The sequence below is a fragment of the Osmia bicornis genome, chromosome 13, assembly GCF_907164935.1.
Source record: "Osmia bicornis bicornis chromosome 13, iOsmBic2.1, whole genome shotgun sequence".
In the NCBI taxonomy this organism is placed as follows: domain Eukaryota; kingdom Metazoa; phylum Arthropoda; class Insecta; order Hymenoptera; family Megachilidae; genus Osmia; species Osmia bicornis.
Genome location: NC_060228.1, coordinates 5,567,208 through 5,592,775, shown reverse-complemented (window position 1 = coordinate 5,592,775; position 25,568 = coordinate 5,567,208). Strand labels below are relative to the sequence as shown.

Below are 25,568 nucleotides of genomic sequence, written 5' to 3'. Positions count from 1 at the left end.
AGTAGTCGCCGTCGCTGTCGCCGTCGCTGTCGCCGTCGCTGTCTGCCGTCGCCCTCACCGTCACCGTCACCCGTCGCCGTCGCTGTCGCCGTTCGTTGCCCGTCGTGATGGTCGTTATGATTGTAGAAACGTACTCGTTGTAACCCGTTAATTTGACTAATATTGTTAACACATATCGTCAATGGCTGGCTGCATTTTGGGCTTTATTCAGGCCTGCAAACACATTAGAGCACGGCATATGCACAGCCGACACGTTGCAGCAGGCAGTGCCCCAAAAATATCGACGTTCATGCTACCTGGTTCGTGTGTGCGATGGAGCCAGCAAGGCAGTCGCGGACAAAATCAATATCCTATTAAATCGCTAGCCTCCCCTGCTCTTATTAAATTACACCTGCACCATTCACACACATCCGCGATACAACACCCTCCTTAATTCTGGATATAATAACTCTTCTTAAGAGCCTTTTGTTCCTCATTCGATTATCGAAACGGCATGTTTTTCGCCCGATTCCAGCCTAAAAACACAACAGAAAACAGTGACGAGTGGTATTCCACCTTAGAATGAGAACAACAAGAAGTGTTACTACGAATATAGCGCCCCCTCGTATATTGTTCTATTAGCCATAATCTTCTACATCTACCGATTACGAAATAATCGTTTTCTATTTTATCAACTATTCTAAAAGCGTCAAAACACATTTTACATTCGTTGGAATTTTAATATTATTATGTATATTATTCCATTTATAATTTATCTCTTTCCTTTCCCTTTGGTCTCTTACTTTTCCGTTCAGAATATTCATTTTCTATTTCTTTGTACATCAAACTTATTTCTTTTTATTATCTTTTACTCATTTTGGCCTTATTATACAAGTATTATGTTATTTAAACATTTTCTAATATTTTATTTAAGTTATGAACACTTTTTAATGCATTACTGCAATTGCTACTTATTACAATTATAGTAGAGATAACGTTTCATTGATTAGTATCCAAATAGAAAACTTAATACCAATAAGTTTATTCATTAATATGTTGATAATATTAAATGAAAATAAATTACATTAATATTATTTCAAATCCGTAGGATCTGAAATAAATAACAGTGCAATTAGGACACAATTTTTCAATAATAAGTGATATCTTACTATATTTTATTTATCTATGGCTTCAAGTAGACATGCGCTTTTGTCTGTATATTATTAAAAAATATGTTGACCACGTTGGTTAGAGTGTAAATTACATGATTTGTATTTTTGATATTTTATAACTTTTATCATTTCACATACAAATATGTAATGATTTGTATTATGTCGTAAAACTACTTTTGTAAAACTACTTGAGATTACAAATCTGACAAAGATATATTATGACATAAGTACAAAATAAATGGCTAAACTAGAGAATTAGTTTAAAATAAAACATATTTTCTGACATTAGGTCAATCGATAGTTAAATAAACTTTGTCAAATTGTTTCAAGTAATTACTATTTAAAACTGAAATATACTTATAGTATTAGGATCATATCATCTAGGTAGTGTGATGCAGTTGAATTTAAATAAGTATAAAACATTAATAATGAATAGTGAATGGAAAAAATATCTATTTTGGTTTGCTCATGAGCATATTGACTTTAGAGAAGCTGTAAGTGGATTTTATATTCACTTATTTAAGTATCTTACATATTTGCTAATTTTTGTTTTTATTTTAGGAGATGGAATCTATTCTTAATATGTTCAATGTAGATATAGATTGTTAGACCTAAATGGAAAGAAAATGTAAGAAATTAAAATTATTACATTATATATTATAATATCATACATTTATTTGGATTACAAATAATTTTTATTATAGCCTTATTGGATAACTAATTTACCTTCAGAAACTATTGCACATCAAATTTCAAGTAGAGCAGTTTGTGTGAGGTTTTGTATAGAATTATGGGCTAACAGTAAACATTGGAAGAGTTACATGATAAATTAAAATCTTATCCAGTTACAGAAATAAAAAGACATACTGGAAACAACAAATCATTTAAATAATAGTTGAAACATTTTGTAAACACTTTCCACAATGTGAAAAAGTAAACAAAATAGAGGTAAATGTATGAATTATTCTATAATCCCTATTTTTACAAATACATTACATAAGTTAAACAATTTAAATCTATCCTTTTATAAACAAGTGTTGTATAAAAGTCTTTCAGTTATTTACCCCTGGAAGGACCAGTGAGATTAAATAATCCAGATACAACTTTATGTTAGTAGAGTTTTATGGATTAAATCCCAATGACATTCCTGAACAACCTTATGAATTGTTTTTTGGTAGATGGGTAAGCTATTATTCAAATGACATTATATGATTGATTATACCTCTGATATTTGAAATAATGTGCTTTTAGATTACAAGTGGACAAAGAGATTTAATCAGAAAATTATCCTTGAAAACTAGAAAATTATAGGTAATACTTCTATGGATCCTCAATTGTCATTAATAATGGCAAATCAGGCCCAGGTTCAAAAAGGAGATATTGTTCTTGATCCTTTTGTGGGTACTGGTTCTTTATTAGTTGCTGCTTCTCATTTTGGAGGATATACATTAGGAACAGATATAGATTTTCTAATGCTTCACGGACGTACAAGACCTACTCGAATTACACAAAAGGTAAAAAGATTAATTTCTTAAGAAAATCATTACTAATTCTCATGAAAATAATTGCCAGATTAGGGAGAAGGATGAAAGTATTGCCGCAAATATGAGTCAGTATGAAAAACGATCATACTATATTGATGTTGTTGTGTCTGATTTTTCTTACCCTTTATGGCGTTTCAGATATGCGCATAGATGCTATAATTACGGACCGTACGTTGGTAACAATAATTAAATTGGTATTGCTGATTATATATGTATTTAATTTTAATAATTTCAATTTTACAGCTCCTTACGGTATACGAGAATCAACAGAAAGAATAGGTACAACAAATCAAATCCAGTAATAGAGGAACATCAAGCATCATCACATATACCATCTAAAGTTGGTTATGGTTTAACTCAAATATTACAGATTTATTAAATTTTTCAGCCAGGCATCTTAAAATGCATGGCAGATTAGTGTGTTGGTTTCCTTTATTTAGGTAAGGGGTATTGTTAGAACGAAAAAAATTATCTTTTGGAAAAAATTATTTTTATTCTTTTTAGAGATCAATATTCAGAACATCAATTGCCGACACATCCGTGTCTAGAATAGTTTGCAAATTCAGAACAAGTACTTAGTATTATACTAGTCGAAGATTATTAACTTATCAAAAATTCAGGATCCAAAGGTATGTTCCGGTAAATAGAACTAAATAAACAGTTAACTAAATTTTTTATTTTCCGTATCAGGAATCAGATGAAGTGATTTCTACGAATTTAATTGATTTTTCGAGAACAATATTTTGCATTAAGGAACGAAAGTCGAAAAGAAAAACGACTGAAGAAAGCTGTAGAAAAAGCTAAGAACAGAGAACTTTGGGAACAGAATAATAAAGAAAATGCAAAAGATGACTCTTTAATTATTTTATGTGTAAGAAACATTTATTTCATCCTTCAAATTTCTTCTTTGTGAATATATTTTTTCACTAACCTTTTGCCGTTTGTGATCATAAAGAATTACAAAAATGTACATACACGAACGTGTAATAAATTTAATACTGAAACAATTTTTTTTATTGAAATAAAACGATTCTTAATAGTTTTGAACTATTGTTTTGTCGAATTATAATGCTTATGAAACTATTAATATAGTTTTTATATTTTTCTATAATTTTTCATTCCTGTTTTCTGATTAACAAATTAATTAACTAGCAAAGTACATTTTTCTGTATTTTGCATCAATAAATAGTTTAATATATAGCGGTGTACGGGAAGTTGACTACAGCTCTGTACCGGCAAAGGCTAACTTTCTAAATGATTTGTTGTTAAATTTGTTTATTTTAGATATGTAACACCGAAAGTCAGATTTATGAATTGGTGGATATATCAACGGTCAACTTCCAGAATCATGTCCAACTTTCGCCACACCACCAAACCTGTGTAAGTTTACTTCCCCATTAAGAATTAATTACGTAAAAATTTCTAATTGACATATAATAAATTATACATGTATATTGTGAAGGGTGGATAGTACATTTACATATGATACAGTACTTAAACATACACATAAATATAAATTTCTGTTCCTATGCATCAAGTTGTAATTGTCCTAATAATCCTTCTACTGCATCAACATGTCATCTGAAACTTTTGACTTATATTGTTCTTCACTTTGATTAGCTGCCCATTCACTTAATTTTATTGCATCTTTCTTTTAGAAGAAGGACATTTAGGAGATGTAGCAATGTTATTTGATGCCTGAAAATAGAATTGCATTAGAATTACAATTAAAACACTTGTAAAATTTTGTTCTTACCAATAGTAAACCATATAAAGCTCTAATATTATTTGGATTTAACTTTGCTGCCTGACAGAAATATGCTTTTGCTAATTCCATGTTTTCAAATCCACCCTAAAAGTAAATATTCAATGATGAAATTTTAGGCTTCAAATAACTTCTACTATTTCTTACCTGAGAATACTTTATTTCCGCATATCTTTGATAAATTAAATGACTATGTGGATTATGCAGAATAAGTTCTTCCATACAAAATGCAGCTTTAGAATATTCTTGTTCTTGTAAATACAGATCACATAATTCATGCCATGCTTCTTGATCACTCATAAATCTGTAATTAACACATTGAATAATGACTTTTGAATACCAATGATATTTCATTTTAATACTAACTTTTTCAAATATTCTGTAAGCTCTTTAATAGCTTCTGGTATTCGACCCTTTGCTTTTAATATAGCTATATAACGTTTTCTTGGTGCTGCATTAGTTTCATCTCTTTTTATGATAGTATCCAAAACTTCTAATGCTTCATTATACCTATAAAGCATTTGAATTTTCTTATGTAGAACATATACATATAATACATAACACCAGTCTTATAAATCAACATTACATTTCCAAGGCTTCCAAATGCATTGCATGATATTTATGAACTCTTAAACTACTAGGAAATTCTCTCTTCAATAATTTAATGCAACATTCTGCTAAGGAAAGCTGATAACAATCCAATGCTGCCATACAAACTTGTTCCAAAACTAGATACTCTATAAAAAACAAGTTATATAAAATCATTATAAGTATAGTTAATATTACATAATATTATTATGTACTTATAAAATACTTTGTCATACTTTCATTGCCAAGTTGATCAATTTTTTCCATTAATTTTGATTCCCATAAATCCACTACATCTTTACTTCTTCTTTCATTGTCTTCTCTCCATGTTCTGAATAAGTCTCTTACTTCTATTTATTTATAGATGTAAAGGATTAATAAATCTTGAAAACTTACAAATTATTAGAATACATTTTTTATCAGCTTACCTTTCCAAGATAAATTATCGTATTGGTCTGCCATTGCTAAAACTTAACAAAAATATTTATAAAGGCATATTCTTGCAGAGATTATAATTGAGATTTAAAAATTAATTAGAATTACACATTTACAATAAATGTGATAAAATAAAAATACAAGTATTGGTGTTCTGTATGTAAATATATGATTCACTCTTTGTTGTAACCTATATAAATAAAGAAATAAATGTTACAAATATGTATTAATATGTGGGCAATACAATAACATTGCATGAAAAAGAGTTAAGTCAATTTATATACTAATAAATTAATTTACTAACGTTTCATTTGAACATGTTTAAAAGGAGTTGGAAATTTACAATGGTACAGTGTTTCTTGTGATGAAAGTATAAAATGTAAAGTATCATTAACGCTTTTAACTTACAGAAAAATAATTACAAAACAGTAAATATTGCTACAATAAAATATTGATTGTAGTTAATGTATTTGTAATGACAATTAGATGGTCGATCATATGGGTTACATAGACTATAGAAGAAACCTGTTCACATATGTATTTATGTATGTTATATGTATGATAGATCAGAAATTGATGCAAATACTTGTTCATTAATATTGTTATATAAGACTGTTCAATAAGTGAGAAATGTATTTGTGAAAACTAATGTATCATTATACTGTTATTTTATTTATTTCTTATACAGTTTAAAAGTTATTATACAGGTGAAGAAATTTTTCATATTTTTCAACAAGGATTTAATTCCTGTATTTGATAGTTGTTAGGGACGTGTTTTTGTAAGTCTATCAAAACTTTATTTTACTTATTCTTTGCAAATTCTATCTTTACAGCTGATTTATCAACATATGTTTTTGAGTATACCGCATTCTGACACATTATGATTCGGTGAAGCGTGTTTTACCATCTGAAAGTTTTTCACTAGCGATTATTCTGTAAAAGATATATGTACAAAATTAACAGTTTCTATTTTACGTATAATATTAATTTCAAAAGTGGGAAATTTAAACCATTATTGGTTTAATTTGTGCAATCATATATTGGTGAAAGATAGAACGTGTCAAATAGACGCTTGGACGCCATGATGGTAGGTGGAACCTGTTATCACTTATCCACCGATTTGCCTTCTTAACGAATTTAATACTGTGTAGTTTATTCTATTGTATTATAAATCTACTGCGTATAGACGTTAATTCAAGAAAATGTTTCAGGACGGCATATGTGATACTGCCGACATTTTAAATAATGTTCCTTCTAAAAAGGTACTTAACATCAGTTATCTTTCATTTCTTTTTTCAATTCTAAATGATAATATTTCTTTGAAACTTAGCGGTTCCGTGTTTGTCATTTCTATTTGTACTTTGTGATTATATTAATTAATTCTAATTATTTATATTTGCAGACAATTCATGCTGACAATGTAGACCTTTCTGATAAGTCATTACAAGTAGATATTTCAGATGCTCTTAGTGAAAGGATAAAGTAAAATTCACAGTACATACAAAAACCACACTACCTGAATTTCAAAAGCCAGATAACTTAGTTGTAAGGCAACATGAAGAATTTGTATGGTTACATGATAGATTTGAAGAAATGAGGAATATGCTGGTTACATTGTATGCCATCTTCTTTTGTTCATGTTGAATATATCACAATTATACAATTGTAGTACTAAGTAGAGTACAGAAAAAATATATATTTTTAGATTCCTCCTTGTCCACCAAGACCAGATTTTGATGCATCCCGTGAGAAATTACAGAAACTTGGAGAGGGTGAGGGTAACATGACTCGTGAAGAATTTAATAAGATGAAACAAGAATTGGAAGCGTAAGTCTTGGATAGAAATCTTGAAACAGATTAAAATATTAGTACCTGTATATACTGATAAAAATATAAATTTATATAATTTTTCTTACAGTGAGTATTTGGCTACATTTAAGAAAACTGTTGCTATGCATGAAATGTTTTAACTAGATTAGCACATCATCCAGTTTTTCGAAATGATCATAATTTAAGAGTATTTTTAGAGTATGATCAAGATCTTTGTGTGAGAGGTAAAGATTTTGATTGTTGCTTTAACACTTCTATATTTTTCTTAACTAAGTTATTTATTTGTAAGGTACATAACAAGTATTCCTACTTTATTTTAGGAAAAAATAAAATGGAAATGTTTGGTGGTTTAGTCAAATCATTCTCTACTACCACTGATGAATACTACTTGTCAGCAACTGTTAAAGATGTGAATGATTTCTTTGACCAGGAAATGTCATTTTTGCAAACTTATCATCATAATTTAAAAGAAGCAACAGCTCGAGCAGATCGGCAAACCGCTAAACATAAAGATGTAGCAGATTCGTACATAAAAATCTCTACAAATCTTTTACAACTAGCTACAACCGATACCGGTAAATTAGAAAGATTTTTAACAAAAATTGCCGAAACATTTGAAAAATTAAGGGTAAGACTTTTAATTTTAATCCTTTTTAATCGTATTATTCATGTTGATGATTCATATTGTTGTTTGGAATGTTACAATGTAATAGAAAGTTGAAGGTCGGGTAGCATCTGATGAAGATTTAAAATTGTCAGACACTCTTCGTTACTATATGAGGGATACAGCTGCAGCTAAACGGCTTTTGTTTAGAAGGTTGAAAGCTTTACACGCATATGAATCAGCAAATCGTGCTCTTGAAAAAGCTCGTGCCAAAAATAAAGATGTTCATGCTGTGAGTATATTCCTTTCGATATATTTATGTGAAATATAAAAACCCATAAGAAAAGAAACCATAATCATAATTACATAAAATCATACATCCTTATGTATTAAAGGTATCATATACAGTATACGTATATACCGAGTGTTTCAACATAAACTTATACCATGAAAACTGTAAATTTTTTATTTGATTTTTTGTTTCCGAAATATAAATCTTGGATGATTAAACGAATATAATTGATCACGGGATTATAGATGTTGGCGTTTCCAACAAAGGAAAGGAAGTTCTAGCTTAGACTCTTCTTGGTTCTCCCCGTTCTTCCGGTTCCCCTTGTTTCTCAAGACTCAAAGCGATTTTCAATTTTTTCTTAGAGAGTTGTAGTTTTGATGGCGTATATCTTTTTTGAAACATCCTGTATATATTATACAGTGTTCAATGAGTATCTAATCAAAACTTCAATTTTTTTGCTCATCAAGGCAGTGGAGGTTGCTGAGGTGTGTTTTTTTCCCCATTTGTATGCTTGCCGCCTTGCAGTAGCGCATAATAATTTTAATATCAATTTTAGTTTCTAAACAAATTATACAAAAATGATAATATGGAAAATTTAAAATGGTGCATATACGGCGTATGTAACGATAATTATTTTATTTTATGAATGACATAGTTATTAAGAATTTATGTTCATAAACAGCGTTAGAATATTGCTGCACCATTAAAATAGATTTTTTTCCGAGGAAAAAATGTTCACAAAATCATAATTAGTGACTATGCTGTGAATCGTCATTACGTTGAATATGCATGAGCAGAATTTGCATGTATTTTTACGTGTTTATATTGGAATTTTTAATAAAGAACTCAGAAGTTACGCGTGCAAGGAAACATTACATTGTACTAAATATTCAGTTAAACTTTAATTGTGTTATATATTTAAATAAAATTCGAAATTGCTTTTTATTTTTGTTCATTCAGGCGGAACAAGCTCAAACGGAAGCATGCGAGAAATTTGAACAAATGTCGGAGAAGGGAAAAGAAGGTTATTACTACCATTTTATAAATTCATTTAACTTTGTTACCGGTTAACATAAATTATATTTTCATTTTTCTTACAGAGTTAATGGATTTCAAAACAAGAAGAGTAACTGCATTTAGAAAGAACCTAATTGAATTAACCGAATTAGAAATAAAACATGCAAAAGTAAGAATTATTTTTTTTTTTTTAAATCATTAAGATTAAAAAGAATATGGCTGAAGAAAATATTTGATTTATTTTGTTTGTAGGCACATGCGGAATTGCTCAAAAAATGTTTATCAGTTTTACGAGAAGAGTGATCCAGTTTAATAACTCTCATGGTAAAGATTACCATGTAATCTGTACGAAGATTACAATCTATTTAAAATTATAGTAATGTAATCGTACTGTAAAATATATATATTTTTGTTATCTAGATTTATATTACCTCGATAAAGGTATTATTAACTGTAAAAGTGCTCCATATAAAGTAATTAATGTTTAGTATTTTCAAACTGTATGTAAATGTTATAATAATTCTTTATGCTTAGAAAGTAGTTATCTTTTTTATAAAAATTTTTTAAGGAAACACTTCATTCAGAATTATATAATAGATAATACCTCTTGTCGAATCTTTCCGTAAGTTTAATTTGTTACAAGTTGAAAGATTCTTTATATTCTACATGGTGTATGTACACCATGAGTATTGCAAGGTGTTTTTTTAATATGTGTTACATTCAGGAAATAAGAGATTCGTAATGTAGAAATAAGCTAACGTAAAACTATGGGTATATTTTTTGAAAAATACAAAACAAAGTAATAATTCCAAAAAGTTGAAAGTTTTATAAAATTAATTGTTGATTAATATAAATAATGATAAAATACATTGTGAATATTTAATAAATATTAGGATAACCATGTATATAGGAAATATCGAAAATTATGGGAAACATTAAAACTGTAAATGTATTATAACTATATCGATGCGTAATATTTTATAATTTCATCAGTAATTGATTATAGATAATAACTACTACGGTAAAGTATAAATACAATCAGGATCGTAATCATACTTCAAGAATCTTTTATTTCCAAAATTTATCACATCTTATGAAATGTCCTGTACATAATGATTCCATGTATACGTGTACGTATACACATAAATGTCATTTAAATAAGAACACGTACAAAATTTTGTTGTTGGTAAAAACAAAAAAAAAAGAAAGGGTTGCTGGTGCATTCAGTTAATGTGAACAGTGAAATCTACTGTATAATGATAAAAGCAATATTATTTCAAATAATTTTGTTTTTAAAAATTCTTCAACACAAAAGTTTTATATATAAATTAGTATATATATATACATACATTAACTTTTAAGATTTTTACAGATAAATTAGTGTTATATAATGTTAATTCAATTTACAATATTTTGTTTGTTCAATAAATTGTATGATAAGAAAAGGGACCTTAAATTTAAACGATTACGTGTAATCTGATTGTATGAGTGCGATTTGCATATTTACCAAAAAAATTATTCAAAGCTTGCCAAAGATAATTAAAAGAAACAAAAGCAATTGAAATGACATAACATAGATGTTTGTATAGACAAAGGTTTATGTTGTTTTTTATTCATTTGAAATATACCATTCTCTATCGTACATGATCGCAGACATTCATCAAAGTTAATTATTAAACAGAACTTGGTTATTTAATTTCCAAGGATTCATTTAAAATGTTTTTATAGCGTCCTTAAATACCATCCTATTTTAATATTAAATCTTATATTCTGTAAATTGAAAAAGATTATATTATTAATCACTTTCAAATCCATTTATCATCATACATTAATAATTTTCCTAATATAGACATTAATGACATGTTCTGTAGATACCTTTCTTTAAATACTCACACTTTAATTTTGTTTAATAGACTTCTATGTTTTTTTTATCTGCTTTCTTGTTTCGCAAGTTTATGACGATTATAGTTATAACAAAGAATTTTATTCTACTTATTAAATTTACTATTATACATCGAGTGATATTTTTTTAGGCATAATTTGATTTCTTTGAATGTTCTTCATCTCATGCTCTCATACAAATGATAGTTGAACTATGATTTTTATGAAAATTTATGTTTGCAATCTGTTCTTAGAACTGAAATATTTTTTAATTTCAATAATACAAATCTCCATAATTACCAAACGAGCGATGATCTAACTCAATAATTTTTGTTTTTAACGACAACTTTTCGTTTAAGAAAATTAACGTAGATTTAGATTTTGTATTATATATTGTGCCTAAACATAAATTAATCATTTTTATTCATATTTTTAGCGAATATCCAGACACACGTCAATTTTATTTTTGTATTATGACATGACCCTCATCGATGTCGTTAATTTCTTTGATAAGGAAAACTGGTACAGATGAAAGGTATTTAATATTTCCATAAGAAACAATTTGTTTATGGTTCGTTGTGTTACAAGACCTTTTCTTCGCTGGAAAGTTGAACAGTATTACGACGAAGTGATCATTAAATTGTGGAGTAACATGAAATATTTTGTATTTTATAAATTGAAAGTCGAGATAGGAGGAATTCATACGATTTCATGAACGAATATTGAAGAAAAAGCAGGTAGAACCAGGAGTCTTAGGAAGGATAAAATATTAAAAAATAAGCAAAAACAGTATGTATGATTAAATCATCTATTTTATTAAAATTAAAAAAGATATACAGGGTATAAAAATGTAATAAAATTAAAATACCAGCGAAAGTAATTTCATTCTCTAATATAAATTAATTGTTTTTAGGATTCCATAACTCTTGGGAGTGATCATCACCCTTTGGACCCAACACTGAAAAAAGAAACACAAGCAAAAGTATGTAATAATCCTTTATTTCTCCTATCACGATCATCGTACCATTAAACTTTCCTTCGAACGATCCTTCGGTTTAATAGTAACGCTAATGCAATTACTTTGGAAGTTAAACACCCGATTTCCCGCGAACAAACATACATTGCGTGTTCGTGTAAAGAAAAAATAATGGGCTCACCTTTTCTCGTCCTGTAGGATAATGCAGGTGTTCTTAAGCCAGGAAGGCCCGTGTTCCCAATTAGGGTGCAGGAAGGGAGAGTCCAAAAAGGGGTGCGGGATTAATGTTATAATTGAAACATAGAATCTCTCTACCCGTTATATTTATCAATCCATATCCTTTACCTAAAAAAGAAGCACAATCAGAACTGATAAGTGTATTCAGTTGAATCAGTTCCCATTTATCCTTGATTGAAATGAAACGTAAGGGATCCAAGGATCATTAAGAAGTTAACAAACTTCCCCGTCGTAATGAACGTTAGAATGCATCGGCTAAAGACTCTGCAGCTTTATTGAAATTCGTGTAGATTTTTTTTTCTTTTTTTTTTCAACGAACTCACCTTTGGTGCGTTTCGTCAGATCACAAGGACAGTTCTGAAGGATTGTTTTTAGCGGTTAAACATGACAAAAAAGAGAAGTAAAGCCGATTGGAAACTTGGCAATACCGTTTTATCGCGAACAGAGCCACTCCTGACGTTTTAACTCGTGTAAGTTTATTTGATCGGCTTTACTTGGCTTCATTGATACGATCGAGTAAAACCAATTTCGCACGTACGACACGACGATAATGTCGCAAACGAGTATCTCCATTCAAATGATTCTAATAAGATGGTTTAAGGGTTGTTGCGACAACTGATTTCGAAGGGAAGCAAATAGAGGCGATACGAATTGAGTTTTTTCTTTTTCATGTTTTACGTATACGTGTTCTTGTATATACGTTCTTATATCTTCACATTACAAAGAAATTTTAACGACAAACGTTTGATCGATAATAAACGTCTGTCATCTCGTCTAAATTCTCTTTTTGACGAAGTAAATATACATACATGCCATTGTTAAACACGCAACCCAGTTTCTTGTTTTTTTTTTAATCGTGAACCATCTACAGACGAGCAGTTTGTTTATAATTAGGACGACGTAATTGGTCTTTATAATAATAATCAGACTTATATATTACACGCATGCAACCACGCACGCACGTGTGTGTGTAAATTACACGCGCGTGTATAGCAGTTTTTTTATTTTTTATTTTTTTTTTTTTACTTTTCGGTGTGTTTACGGAACTAAAAAATATTGTCATCGAGACCTTAACGAAGATATAATTGCTACGTGGTTCAAGATTTTTACTTCTAGACGTTTCTTCACTTCTTTCCTTCCGTTCTTATTTTCTTTCCCCTTTATCGTTTTGTTCGCTATATGGTTGATGAGAATACGACAGAGCATAATACAGACACCAAACAGTCGATATTTCAATTGTGGATTTTTATTAAAATTCGATTTCAACGGATCTTGCGAATAATTGTTCGAAGTAAGGGCACAAAATTCGTAAAAAGGCGGGCGAACGTTAAGCAACGTACCAAATTTATCTTTCGTCATTCGAGTTATTTTTAACGTCTACGTGTTGAGATCTTTACGACTACAATTAAAGTATAATCGAAACCAAGGGGTCGGCGTATAAATTTGACGCAGTGAAAATTAATTAATTTACAGAGATGTTAGATCGGAGAGAAATGCACGCGTGACGCGGAAATACACAGAGATTTTCTATGGCAGATATTACTATTAATCGATGTTGAGATATTACACGCAGAACGCGTCGCAGATCGAATTTCTTTTCGAGTATTAAAGTCTTATTATCTATTATCCTACGGATCTTACGTTTCTATTTAACTTGTTGCTTATCCTGAAAGAGATCAAATTGTTGATAGGTTTATTATCTCTCTCTTTCTCTTGTATGATTACCTTCGTACTCGAGAAACTCAAGTGGTATACAAGAATCTTCAAGAGTGGATCGTTCTTTTCGATTACCCTCTTAACGCGTTTCTCTTCCCTATATTAGACTAATTGTTTCTTTAATAAATCGTGAATCATGAATTATTAAATACCTACGATTGACTATTCTCTTTCATACCGTATTTCGGTGTGTTACGTGACAAAAATTTGAGGGGGTAGTATAGTGGCGCAATTAGGGAGGTCCAGAAGGGTCAGTTGACCGTTCTATAAAAAATTAAAAGTCTCGGAATATTTTGGAAATTTCTTGATCCCCTCTAGTTGATTATGCTCGCGCCACTGGGGAAAGTATTTAGGAGGGTGTTTTCCGCAAAGGGTTCCGTGCGACGATGAATTAACAATGTAAAGAAAGGAAGAGAAAATAAAAAAGCGAGCTAACGAATCGATCCGAAATAAGCTGGTGTGTCGTGACTTCTTTTATCATGCTTTTTCTTATTCTCGTTCATCGTCTACTTTTTCCCTTTAATCGATACCGCTGTCACGCGATTATATTTCACGTGAGTTGTTACGTGTAATAAGACCAAACGCATTGTACATATTTTTCGAAAGCTTCTACTTAACTGTACGCAGGCTTATTTCGAGGAATTGTAAAATTCAAACTTATCTCGAATGTCTTATTTGAAACAATATATGGCAGTTTCATTTTTTTCTTCGCTATTTCTGGATTTTATCAAACTCGAGAACTACGTACTCTTCTAGATACAATATTTGTTATTTGATCCCTGTTGTAACTTTTCGTCCGCATTTCAAGTTCTTCATTTTTCATTCCTTTTTTTCTCTTTCGTTTTAAAATTCTATGTTACGTTTAATAAAAAATTTTAATCAAAGAATATTCATTTACGATATGTAACGTTTGTATTTGATTTTGAAAAATAATCCCGAGGCAAATGCAGACGAAACGTTGGTTAAATGAAATCGGAATCTGTCTCACCCTCGGCTCTTATCGATTAACGAGATGATTCACAATTTTTTTTCTCTTTTTTTTTTTTAAATAAATCGTCGCGAACAATAATAACGGCGTGTGCGCGGAGTATTGATCTAAGGTTTTGCACGCTTGAAACTACTAAAGTCGGTTCGGAATCGAAGTCGATAAAATGGAACTGAAACCTCCTAAGTGGTGATTAATTATAGGAGAAGATACGAGAATCATGGTGGTAGGGCCGAGGGTTAGCAAAGGATATACGCGAACTTTCGGAAATTCGAGGCGATACTTGGCAACACTATCAATTTCAAACTTTGATTCACGCACGCTCCTGTCTGTTTCCGTATCTCGCGGGGCTGAATGAAAGCAAAACTTTGGGAAAATTGCCACGGCATAGAATTGTTGCTCTGACGACTATCAAAACCGATTCGAAGTTTATTGCTAGTTCAAAGAGAGCAAACGCGACCACCAATGGTACACGCAGTACATATGTGTATGTATATCAGTATTGCTTCTAAAAGACGTTGCGTTAGATTTTTAACCGAGAAACAATTTGCCGCCGGTTTTGCAAAGATGTTGATGTAAAGATCATTATTGTTTCCTATTTTCGATATTTAAAAAAAATGATGAGAGCGAGAAAAAAATTTCTTATTTTGTACATTTAGACAATAATGCTTATAGGTATTGCTTTATTATTTAATTCTTGGGATAAAAATTCAAACGTTCTTTCTATCCAATTAAAATTTTTTTCAATTCGTCTTTCGGTTAGAAATTGATTACTGATGGAGGGTGAAGGTGGAGGGTGAAAGAGAGGTGAGAGAAAGAGAAAGAGAGAGAGAAACTGTCCAATTAACCACTAATATATCTACAATTTCAGGCGCACGTAACGATGTGGATCCAGAACACGCAGAACAATCTACCATGAAAATCTCGTATGTTGAAATAATTCAGCCGGCGGCAACCTCGGCGACGAAATTGAAAATAAAAAGCGAAGTTACAATGAGAAAAACATGATAAAGGGAGGTATAAGAATTATGTTAAACAGCCAATAAAACGTGGTAAAGGAAAGTGAAATTACAGAGATGATACGGGCGGGAGCGTTGAAGATAAAAAATGATGAGGAAGAACTGAAGAGATAGAAGGAAACGAGAAGTCACGTATGATAATGTCGATGTTCAGGCATTTAAAGGGAAAGAAGGAGAGTGAATAGAGGGTTAAAATCGCAGAATAGTAGCCTATCTATCACAAACGGAAGTAACGGTATAATAATTATGGACATATCGAAGAGAAACGCTTATCGCGTTAAAACGACCTCTATCGCAACGGTGACAAGTAGTACTAGCAATTCACAGAAATTTTTCTCTGCGGCCGATGTTTTACGGCGCTGTATGGCTGCCATTTTGTCACCTGAAACATTTAAAACAACTACATAAGTAATTAATTTTTAGGTGACTGGCCGAGGCTGAGATGTGTCGTCGAGGGGATGGCGAGCGGATGGTGAGCGGATGAGGAGTGGACTGAAGGGGCCTCTCCAGTACAGATAAATCAATAGTGAGTACTTGTACCGATACAAATATATGATTAATAAAAAAAAAAAATCGAATCGAGTAACTTCCTCCTTTTTCGAAGTCGGTTAATTAAAAATACCGATACCTTGCCAATATTTCAAAAATTTTTATCACTTTCGATTAGAAACTTTTTCTCACGATCAGAGGTAGTATTTAGAACGTAAGAAGTAATGAAATTGAGTAAGGTGTTTTTTACCTTCTGTGACAAAGACATAGATGGATGCTGGCTTGGTATTCGAGGCGCTGCACGTATAATTGCCAGTGTCCGTTTCCACTGCTTGGTGAATCGTCAGCCGACTTTGAGTCGAGCTGGGATCAGTTTGTACGGTTACGCTGCCTCGCGTAGTGTCATAATTTATCATTCGATTATTATGATACCAGAAGACATATTGCGGCGGTGTCGGACTCTGAAACGGACAAATATAACTGTTCACCGTAAGAAAATTAATAAGAAGAATCTTTATTTCAGTAGTTAGATATGAAGGGTAATTATAAATTCTCAGGTATTTGAAATTACCGCATGAAACAAGTAAGTTCATTAAAAAAATTAAAAATAATAATGCTTTTATTTTCATTTGTATGTCCAGTGCCTGAAAAACTCCAGACAAGTTCCTGAAAGAGTTATGTTTAATAGACATACGCGCGTATCTCGCGGTTTCAAATCGAATTAGGATCCGGCGATGATTTTAGGTAAGTGTAATCTTATAAATATCAACACGACCGGCAGCGCGGTGGCGTCACTTGTATACGAATAGATTAGACATCTTTTGGCTCGCTACCGTGTCGGTCGTTCGTTCGTTCAAGCAATCTAACGAAATTCTGTTGCACGGGCAGTATTTTACACGTGTTTTGTGCTCAGTGTGACCAGTGTTCCTATGATCGATACCCGTGGCGATTGTGCAGCGCTGATCAATGGAAAACAATTGGAGCTGGTGTCAGCTGGTTTCACGGAAGTTCGACGAACGTGAGTAAACTTCTTTTTCACATCGTACAAAGAGCTTTTTATAGTGTCAGCATTTTTCATAATCTAAGACGTATTTATGAATACCGGTGTCTTCTCATAAGACGCTTCCCCACCGGAAGCCATATTGGTACCGCATTTAATACGATCAATTTGCCTGGCAAGAATTTCTTAACTGCATTTTCTCGGTATCGAACCGCTGGAAACCTATTAGATCAGCATTTTCCACTCTCGCCGTGCATTAGACGCCTCGGATGTGTCCTTTTTGTCGCGAGTCGTATACGCGAGACGAGTCACGAGAGAGAAAAAAAAAGAACCGTCGCACTTTATTTTCGTTTCCCGATAGTGTCGAGTTTGCAGCGACGCCGGCAATGCAGCTTTAATGCACTTCCACTCCTTGTATTCGTGACTAAGCTGCGCCTATTTCGCTAGAGCTTTTTTTTTCCCCGCTGTACATTCGCGACCGTATATTGAATGTTCGCACGAACTGCAAGCTGTGCGTTTCTATGTGTGCCTTCGTTAAGCGGATGGATAGTGCGGGACGTATTCATCATGTGTACCACGGCTTCAATGAAACCGATATTAATATTTGGAACACTTATTATACTTGTTTAATATTTTAGTAAATTAGGCGTTTCAGGTAAACTTGAAGTGAATTAGTTTTCGAATAACTTAGATTTTTAATTGGATCTAAATTGGGGGATTAATGGACCACCATGTGTACAGAGTACACAAAATTCATTTTACGTAATTGTATTTCAAACAATCTAACAGCACGAAATTTATACTTTCCAAACTTGCCATAACTTTAATATTTTGCTGAGAAGGTAAACATCTAAAATTAGGGGTGTCCATAATGGAACCACAGGGTATACACACGCGTCGTGGATATTAATTAGAGTCGAGCACTTTTTATTTGAGTAACAAATAAGAAGTAATTGCACGTATCAAATGTTATTTTACTTAAGGGAGGAAAGTAGGCTACAGAATAAGACCCCTTGTTTTTTCAATGATAGATGTTGCTATTATTTTTCAAACTCTAGTAATCATTCTATTAGGTCAGTTTGTGAAAGCAACAATTTGCATTTAAGCGAGTTAGGAAAGTTTCGTGCTGGAGAAATTGATTTTACGTCAAAGTATTTCTTCTTGTGTAACTCATACACGTACAATTTTCCAAGTAAAATGTAAAATTTTTTTAATATCAATTTTCTGATTAATTAAAATTTGGTAAATACTTTTTAAAATCAAATTAATCGGACAATTGAGATACAGTTTATAACAAATAAAAATTGCAATATCGAATTAAACATGTTCAAATATATGCATTGCTGCAAACAAACGAGATGGAAGTTTTACAGCAAATTCCAGCGTCAACATAAATACGAATGCGATTGTACATTTAAATGAAAGTACACGTTAAATGCATTCATGAATCATCTGGTCTCGTTATTTATATCTGATTCGTGAAAAATTCAACTCGCTGGTATTAATCATTACTGAACCGCCGGGGAATCGTTGTTTATTTTCACGAGACAAATGAACAACGATTTAAATGGATTCTTACCTTTTCTATTATGCATACGAGATTTATAATGGATCCTACATCGACGTGATGCTCGCCGCTCCCTAATATAAATGCTTCTGGTATAACTATGTTTAGATTGACAAAGTGTGATAGTATCCCTGTACTTCTCGAGACCTGGAAAAATATTTAAGCAGACGATTAAGCAAACGCTTTTACAAATTTCCAAATTTATTTCCTAAGGGTTTCCGAGAGTCATTATTTAATTTAATTTATTTTGCTCCTCTTTCACACATTGTTAACTTAAGGCACAAATGCAAATCTACATTATACTTTTTTTTACAAAAAAGGGGGTTGGTAGTGTTGGGTGTATAGGAAGGGTGGTTGCTTTCGAATGCGTTAAAACGAACACTAAAACTCGTATTCTGGAAGCTAGTTTACAGAGATTCCTCTGTTTATTTGTTTTCGCACGTATACAGACCAGAGAAACCGGTGCACCGAATCTCATTGCCCGCCCCGTTCGTGTGCGGTCTCCCATTAAAATCGACCCCTTTCCAAGGGTTTCGAGGGCGTTCTACTACGAAATATTGCAGCCGCATTAAACACGTCTTGCCCATTTTCGCGGGAACACTCGCGAACCGTAGCTAAGTATTAATTATTCAAAGTGGCCGATTAAAATAATTGTACTGGTGGATGCAAGAAAAGCCTTAATATCCAAAGTCGTTTTCAAGAGAATTCTATGTCCAAACATTACAGATACCTACTGAAATTATTACAATATTGATAGATATACTATTTTATATTTTCTAAATCCACTGATAAAGGAGAAAAATGGTATTATGGCCCCCCTGCTGGTACTTTGTCACCTTTGCGATTTTCATATCATAACTAAAACATCTCGAGATCGAATCCGGTTAAATTATTATTCTTTTTTTATTTCCATATTTTATCACAGATAACTTTATTAGTTTACATACACTTTAAACAAAATTTAAAGCAATTTAAATTATGATTCAGACTTCAATAAGAAATATAAAACTGGGGGGGGCCATATTACCATCCTTTCCTTTATTAATATTTAATAATTTATATTCTTGGAAAGTAGGGATAATTAATTATATTACCTGACACTCGTAAGTCCCGTTGTCTCTTTCTTGAACGTACTTGATTTGAAGCGTCCAATCGTCGGAACCCTCTGGATGCAAAACCTGAAACCGCTCGTCGTTCGTGTACGTGAACATGGAGCTGGTTAGGATGTGGAAATCACGTCGTCGTATCCAGGATATCTGGAAACAGTCGGGCAAATCGTTGATCAACGCTTTCTTGTCCCGTGGTTCGTTGGGGTGGCCAGTGATAAAGTACAGTTTCCCCCCCTCCGGGTTCTATTTCCGGTTGAACGATGCCGATAACGGGGCTTCTTACCTCGGCGTCGGACACCGTTCTTTCGGCCAAATTGCGAACTTTGCAATGCAAAAAGGCTGTCCCTCCCAACTGCACCGTGACGTTCGAGACGGTGTTGTTATCGTTCGCATCGTTCACTCTTTGCAGCTCATCCAGATTGCTGAACCACAGGGTCTTCCAATCCGACGGTATGCTGTAAGGTACTCGTCGGTCTGAAATAATTTATTAGTTGCAGAAGGTGGACTTTACTGTTACTTCAAACAATGTCTTTTGACATTCTCGTAGAATACTTATGCAAAGTATTTTCATATAAAATTTAAATGGAATCATATACGTAGTTGAGATTTCCTGGTAGCCAGGTCAGAAGACATAGTTCTCAGAATAATATAAAGGAAGTCTCAGTATTCTAACTTGCATTCATACCTATCGCATACCACGATAAAAATATTCTTCAAACTCGAATTCCACTCGTTGAAATTATCTTTTTTAAATTACCTCGAAGCAATCTCCATTATCCACCCTTGTGATTTTACCAGGTGTTCGAATTTTGAAATACCACCATACACATCAAACCTCCAGGAAAAAAAAGAGGAAAAAGAAATTCGATTTTTTGAAACTGTCAGGATAGTGTGCTCCCTTAACGAAAAGCGATTGATAGTAATCAAGCTGGGCTTTCGAAATTGGATCTCTTCCGTTCGCGCTTTAAGAGGATTGCTTTACTAATTTTGTTATTCGAACTTTTTTATGGTTTCTGATTCCTTGTTACGATTGTTGTTCGGAACTGAAGGATATCTTCGTGTATCGAGGTAACATAAAAAGTTGAGACGTAAAAAGCTCTGGGAACTGATTTCCTGGTAGCTCGAAACGAAGGAAAAGAATCGATGATTCCGTGCGATATAATTCCTCGTTAGGAACGGCTCGTGCACTCACGTGTGCACTCTATTAACTTGATAATTTCCCGTTTCTTTGAAAGAGGAAAACGAACGCCTTTTAAAGTCCCTAAAGCAGGGAATCATCGAACTGGTATTTTAGATACATGGAATTTTAACGTGAATATTCGTAGTAGGATTATTCCGTAACATTGTCGGCAAAACAGAAAATACACAGTTCCCCGCTTAATATTAATTAATTAGGTTGACGGGGTATGAAAGAGGGAGGGAAAGGGTGGGTCGACGGTAGCAGGAAGCGAGGGAAGAAGTTTAACGTGCAAAGATAGGGTGGCGAGGGGGAAGTTTAACGCGGCGAAGAGGAATAGCCAAGTCGAAGGAGACAAGGAAGGCAATTTGAAAGTAACCGGCTAGCTTCGGCAAAGAGAATACTGAAGAATAAGGAAAACTGGTAGGTAGTTGTGCGCCGGTTGAATATAGAGAAATCCGTAAATGGAAAGAGAGAAAATTGAGAAACAGAGAGAAGCCAGGGAGAGGAAGGGTCTAGGCAAAAGACAAGCACTTGAGACTGAACTTTGCGAGCTTTTGAATGCAGGGCATAAGCTACCTGCCTTTTGTTTCCACGAGACAATGTGAAACCTTATACAACGAGACAAGAAGCAGTAAGGGGCAAGGAGGGTGGGAAAAGGGGGGTGGCTGGCTACGAGGAAAAGGTGCTCCTACCTTTACTTCGACCAGTTAGTTGGGCAGGATTGTATTCTTTTCTTTCCTTCTTAAGTATTCCCAATTCACAGCCACTTTTGAGTGGGAGAGCAAGTGCACACTAGAGGGGACTTTTCGCGAGGTTACCGCGCTTTTCGGCGTTTTCTCTATTCTTACTTTTCAATCCTTTGCCAGAGGACCTCGCGTGTCTCCTTCAGTCGCGGCACGGCATTTATTTATTGCACACCGAGCAAAGGCCTTGTCTAATGTAGAGTTAATTGCATTAAAATCAACCGCTTTACTCGGGGGGCTTCTTGCATCGAAGGATTTCCGGTGCAGACGCTCCTCGAGGCTAGAGGACCCGGCTAAATGAGCAAACGTTAATGTGGCACTTGACGGAGGCTTTGCTTTCGATGGAAGTATTTGGTTGTTTAAAAAATTCCCTAATTAACAATTCATGTATTTTGAAGATTTTTGAATTAAACATTTCGTCGGTGGTTGATTTATTTCTTCTTCAAACTGTAATTTACAGTAAAGTATGCAGCACTAAATTCCAGTCAGCTCGCAGCGATATGTTACTATTCGAATGGAAATTTCAGTTTATGAGTGTACCTGACCCTTTTTCGTTATTTCTTATGTGCACGGGGTGGCTTGCATGTGACCAACACGTTTGTAACAGTGGTCATTTTTATTACTGCTGCAAATCTTTCTAGGACTTCTAGTATGTACATCTAGATGTACTATATATTTATTTGACGAGGTTGGAAAAGAAAATATTTCAAAATTTTCCATATTAAAAAGGAAATCGTAAGGGTAGTTGAAATGTAATTAAATTCTTTCAAACGAAGCAATTGTTCCAAAACGGAAATAAGGATATTTCGTATTCGATGAAATTCTTAATCCAATTACGATCGTCACGTTTCGGTATAAAATCATTTTTTCAAATTAAAACTGCCAGGGTAGAATTACACCAGTACGTTTAGAAGACGATGTATCCAGGATGGGAAAATCCTTGTATCCAGGATGGGTCGGGTTAAATGCCCCGAGAAAATTATTTACCTTTATCGAGCGACCTGGCCAAGAGGATTGTCGGCAGGATCAAAAAGACCATGTACCACGATAGCCGGTCCCGCATCCTTGCGAGGTTTCAGGTCCTCCTATGGAAAAAAAAGAAAAGGAAACATTGAATTTCAGGGGTGAAACTCGAATTTGTATGCATTCGCTCGTATTCGATTGTCTCTTATTTCTGATTTTTCTTCAAGCACAAGAAGCTTTTATTCTAAAACGTCTTAAAAAGGAAAGACGGTTTTTCCGTCCGTTTTCACGTGTCCCGTATGCATTCGAAACACGGAACGCGTTTGATTTATAACAAATTGCTTTCGTTTCGTACGGCATCGTTGAAAAGGTCGGGGGGAAAAAAGCGATCTAAAAGCGACGGTGCACTCGTGCTGCTCTCGAACGATTTACATATTAAAAAGTAACAAGAATACTCTGAAACAATGAATCTTTATATTTTCCTTTTTTTTACCTCTCGTCGTGGATTTACCTTCGTCATATATTGCTAGTTTATCGTTGGACAGGAACAGTGTGTATGGAAAATGAAATTATTCGTTTCTCCATAGCACAGGGAGATCTAGAGGGGGTGATGGGGTCAATTGTCCCCCCAAGGGTAATGGAATCTCAGAAAAATTAATTTACATATCGTGAAACAAAATTGTTGTTTTTGTTAGTATTTCAATTTTATTAGAGTTCGATACTTTAATTAAATAAATTATTTAATCACACGTACTGTAATCGTTTTGTTAATAAATAAATTACGAAACCAATTTCAATCGGTGCGAAAGAAAATTTGTAAAAAGCAATTTTATTTCACTATATTGATTATTTTCCAATATTTTATCATTTCTATAACGTTTATCAAATTCTATAAAATCCTTTTTACATCGATTTCGGTCGCGATTCGTGTGAAACGAATTAAAAAGAGCGTACCAAGTTTTTCCACATAACGGATGCGCGTATCATTCGTGCTGATGTACGGAACGTCGCTTGTTTCCGTCATCGCATTACGTTCAAAGCGACAGAATTTTTAAATACTTTCAAGTTTCGAGTTAACACCGCTTAAAGTGGTATGTATATTTCACGACGTTAGCGCGGTAACAGTGCCATATCTCAAGAAGCGTACGCGACACGTTCAAAGCTTCAGGATCGCCAAACTTTTTTACAGACTATGCATACTGCATATACTTGCACGTTATTTTACTTTACAACGGGATAACGATCTAAAACGTGCGCACAAAGTTTGCGGATGTTACGTGGCAGGGAAATGCAAGAGCGTTTATAAAATATAACCCGACTGTTACGATTACGTTTGACCTAAAGCTGATTTTCTCTTTTTAATCTTCAAAAAATGAGATTACTCGATGCGATCAGTATATTTTTTTTTTACGTGAGAAAATTCAATATCAAATCGTTAATAAACATTAGTAATGATGTAAAAACAAATATTGAGTTTTCGTGGAGGAATAAGAGGAATATCATAAATTAGCATGGATGCAGTTGCTCATTGCATATCGATGCAACGTTCCATTTTTGGTTTCGTTTGTTTTCCTAAGTATGACATATTGTGTTTACGTAATACTGTAATATTGTACATGTGAATACGAAACTGTGTGACGTCAGAGGGTAAACGATAAGCTTATTCTATTCCAATGAACGAGTCCTCTGAAAATCCTTATTAAAGTTGCTTACTATGAAGGATTTTCATCCAAGATCTGATATAATCCCAGATATTTTATATCTTTTTTCTCTCGCTTTCCATACGAACTTGTATAAAAAAGAACCTTACACGATCAGCTAGCAAACGATCAATTGTATTTTGCCTCGCGTTCAGAACGGTAACGAAGAGATTAATTCCTCTGATGGCCGGGTTGTTACGAGCTTGCTTCTGTCGACTAACGCGTAATTATTTGTCAGTGGACGTGCCGATTAAAGGTCCATTAATACCATTGACGAGAGTTGTGCACGAGCCGAGCAGAATGAAGGCACTGATAGAAGCAGTAGATGCAACACTGATAGTGTTTCATCGTTTTTCCTGCTCGGTTCGTGCAATGTTCCTTGATACTATAAACGAACTTTAAACTGTTCACGTGACTGAAATAGAAACGAACGCTTATTTCTTGCGGTCGATTGTTAATTGGCTGATTCAAGTATCGTACGGCCAAGTAAACGCCGTTTCACGGTCAATAAAACAGTAGCGATGCAAATAGTCGTGTGATGCATCGATGGAACACGGCAAGAATCGTTCGCATTAACCGCGCCTTTTTTTTCCCTTCCCCTCAACTCTTTCTACCGAATTGCTTCGTAAAAATCTATCGTTTCGAATTTTCACTCGGAATCCCTATCGTAATTTTGTTCGTGAGGTTCGATTGTAAAGTTTACTCGAGCATGAGACGAGGAGAAACAAGAAGGGGAGAGATGGGAATAAAAATAAAGCGTTTCAAAAGCGCCAACAC

General features: G+C 33.3%; 4 protein-coding genes and 1 long non-coding RNA gene across 6 annotated transcripts in view; 3 read left to right on the top strand and 2 right to left on the bottom strand.

Moving 5' to 3' along the window:
- The first annotated feature begins 31 nt into the window (after nucleotides 1-31).
- LOC114878127 (tRNA (guanine(10)-N2)-methyltransferase homolog) lies at nucleotides 32-4,224 on the top strand. The gene is given in 20 exon segments (XM_029191562.2): nucleotides 32-1,645; nucleotides 1,713-1,751; nucleotides 1,753-1,779; nucleotides 1,856-1,952; nucleotides 1,955-2,038; nucleotides 2,041-2,099; nucleotides 2,200-2,260; nucleotides 2,263-2,333; nucleotides 2,403-2,454; nucleotides 2,457-2,665; nucleotides 2,724-2,828; nucleotides 2,830-2,863; nucleotides 2,939-2,983; nucleotides 2,986-3,057; nucleotides 3,060-3,135; nucleotides 3,200-3,273; nucleotides 3,276-3,302; nucleotides 3,305-3,324; nucleotides 3,386-3,421; nucleotides 3,423-4,224. Coding segments are annotated over 20 exon segments (1,476 nt in total). The 5' UTR covers nucleotides 32-1,543; the 3' UTR covers nucleotides 3,609-4,224.
- LOC114878129 (ER membrane protein complex subunit 2-like) lies at nucleotides 4,104-5,854 on the bottom strand. The gene is given in 10 exon segments (XM_029191566.2): nucleotides 4,104-4,271; nucleotides 4,274-4,351; nucleotides 4,354-4,393; nucleotides 4,452-4,547; nucleotides 4,608-4,764; nucleotides 4,827-4,970; nucleotides 5,047-5,197; nucleotides 5,285-5,398; nucleotides 5,477-5,518; nucleotides 5,788-5,854. Coding segments are annotated over 10 exon segments (879 nt in total). The 5' UTR covers nucleotides 5,795-5,854; the 3' UTR covers nucleotides 4,104-4,221.
- Nucleotides 5,855-6,405: 551 nt separating this feature from the next.
- On the top strand, nucleotides 6,406-10,943 carry LOC114878128 (sorting nexin-6). Its single transcript, XM_029191564.2, is given in 14 exon segments — nucleotides 6,406-6,570; nucleotides 6,695-6,745; nucleotides 6,886-6,952; nucleotides 6,955-7,074; nucleotides 7,077-7,099; nucleotides 7,189-7,310; nucleotides 7,402-7,448; nucleotides 7,451-7,537; nucleotides 7,634-7,941; nucleotides 8,027-8,209; nucleotides 8,677-8,694; nucleotides 9,170-9,233; nucleotides 9,310-9,395; nucleotides 9,479-10,943. Coding segments are annotated over 14 exon segments (1,233 nt in total). The 5' UTR covers nucleotides 6,406-6,564; the 3' UTR covers nucleotides 9,530-10,943.
- A 1,446-nt stretch (nucleotides 10,944-12,389) lies between these two features.
- The window catches only part of LOC114878107 (zwei Ig domain protein zig-8-like), a 67,494-nt gene continuing 54,315 nt past the window's right edge, over nucleotides 12,390-25,568 (bottom strand). Inside the window, exons 1-7 of one of the 2 annotated variants that reach the window (XM_029191519.2) lie at nucleotides 24,902-25,108; nucleotides 23,116-23,213; nucleotides 20,489-20,679; nucleotides 20,191-20,352; nucleotides 19,109-19,243; nucleotides 16,780-16,990; nucleotides 12,390-16,422 (exon numbers count right to left, since the gene is read on the bottom strand). In XM_029191519.2, the coding sequence (XP_029047352.1) occupies nucleotides 16,310-16,422; nucleotides 16,780-16,990; nucleotides 19,109-19,243; nucleotides 20,191-20,352; nucleotides 20,489-20,679; nucleotides 23,116-23,191 (888 nt within the window). In that variant the 5' untranslated portion in view covers nucleotides 23,192-23,213; nucleotides 24,902-25,108 and the 3' untranslated portion in view covers nucleotides 12,390-16,309. Of the gene's footprint in view, nucleotides 16,423-16,779; nucleotides 16,991-19,108; nucleotides 19,244-20,190; nucleotides 20,353-20,488; nucleotides 20,680-23,115; nucleotides 23,214-24,901; nucleotides 25,109-25,568 lie in introns of those variants that run through there. The other variant, XM_029191520.2, reaches the window with a different exon arrangement.
- The window catches only part of LOC114878109, a 64,122-nt gene continuing 55,532 nt past the window's right edge, over nucleotides 16,979-25,568 (top strand). Inside the window, exons 1-3 of the long non-coding RNA XR_003789704.2 lie at nucleotides 16,979-17,068; nucleotides 17,171-17,273; nucleotides 17,443-17,547. This is a non-coding gene — a long non-coding RNA (uncharacterized LOC114878109). The remainder of the gene's footprint in view (nucleotides 17,069-17,170; nucleotides 17,274-17,442; nucleotides 17,548-25,568) is intronic.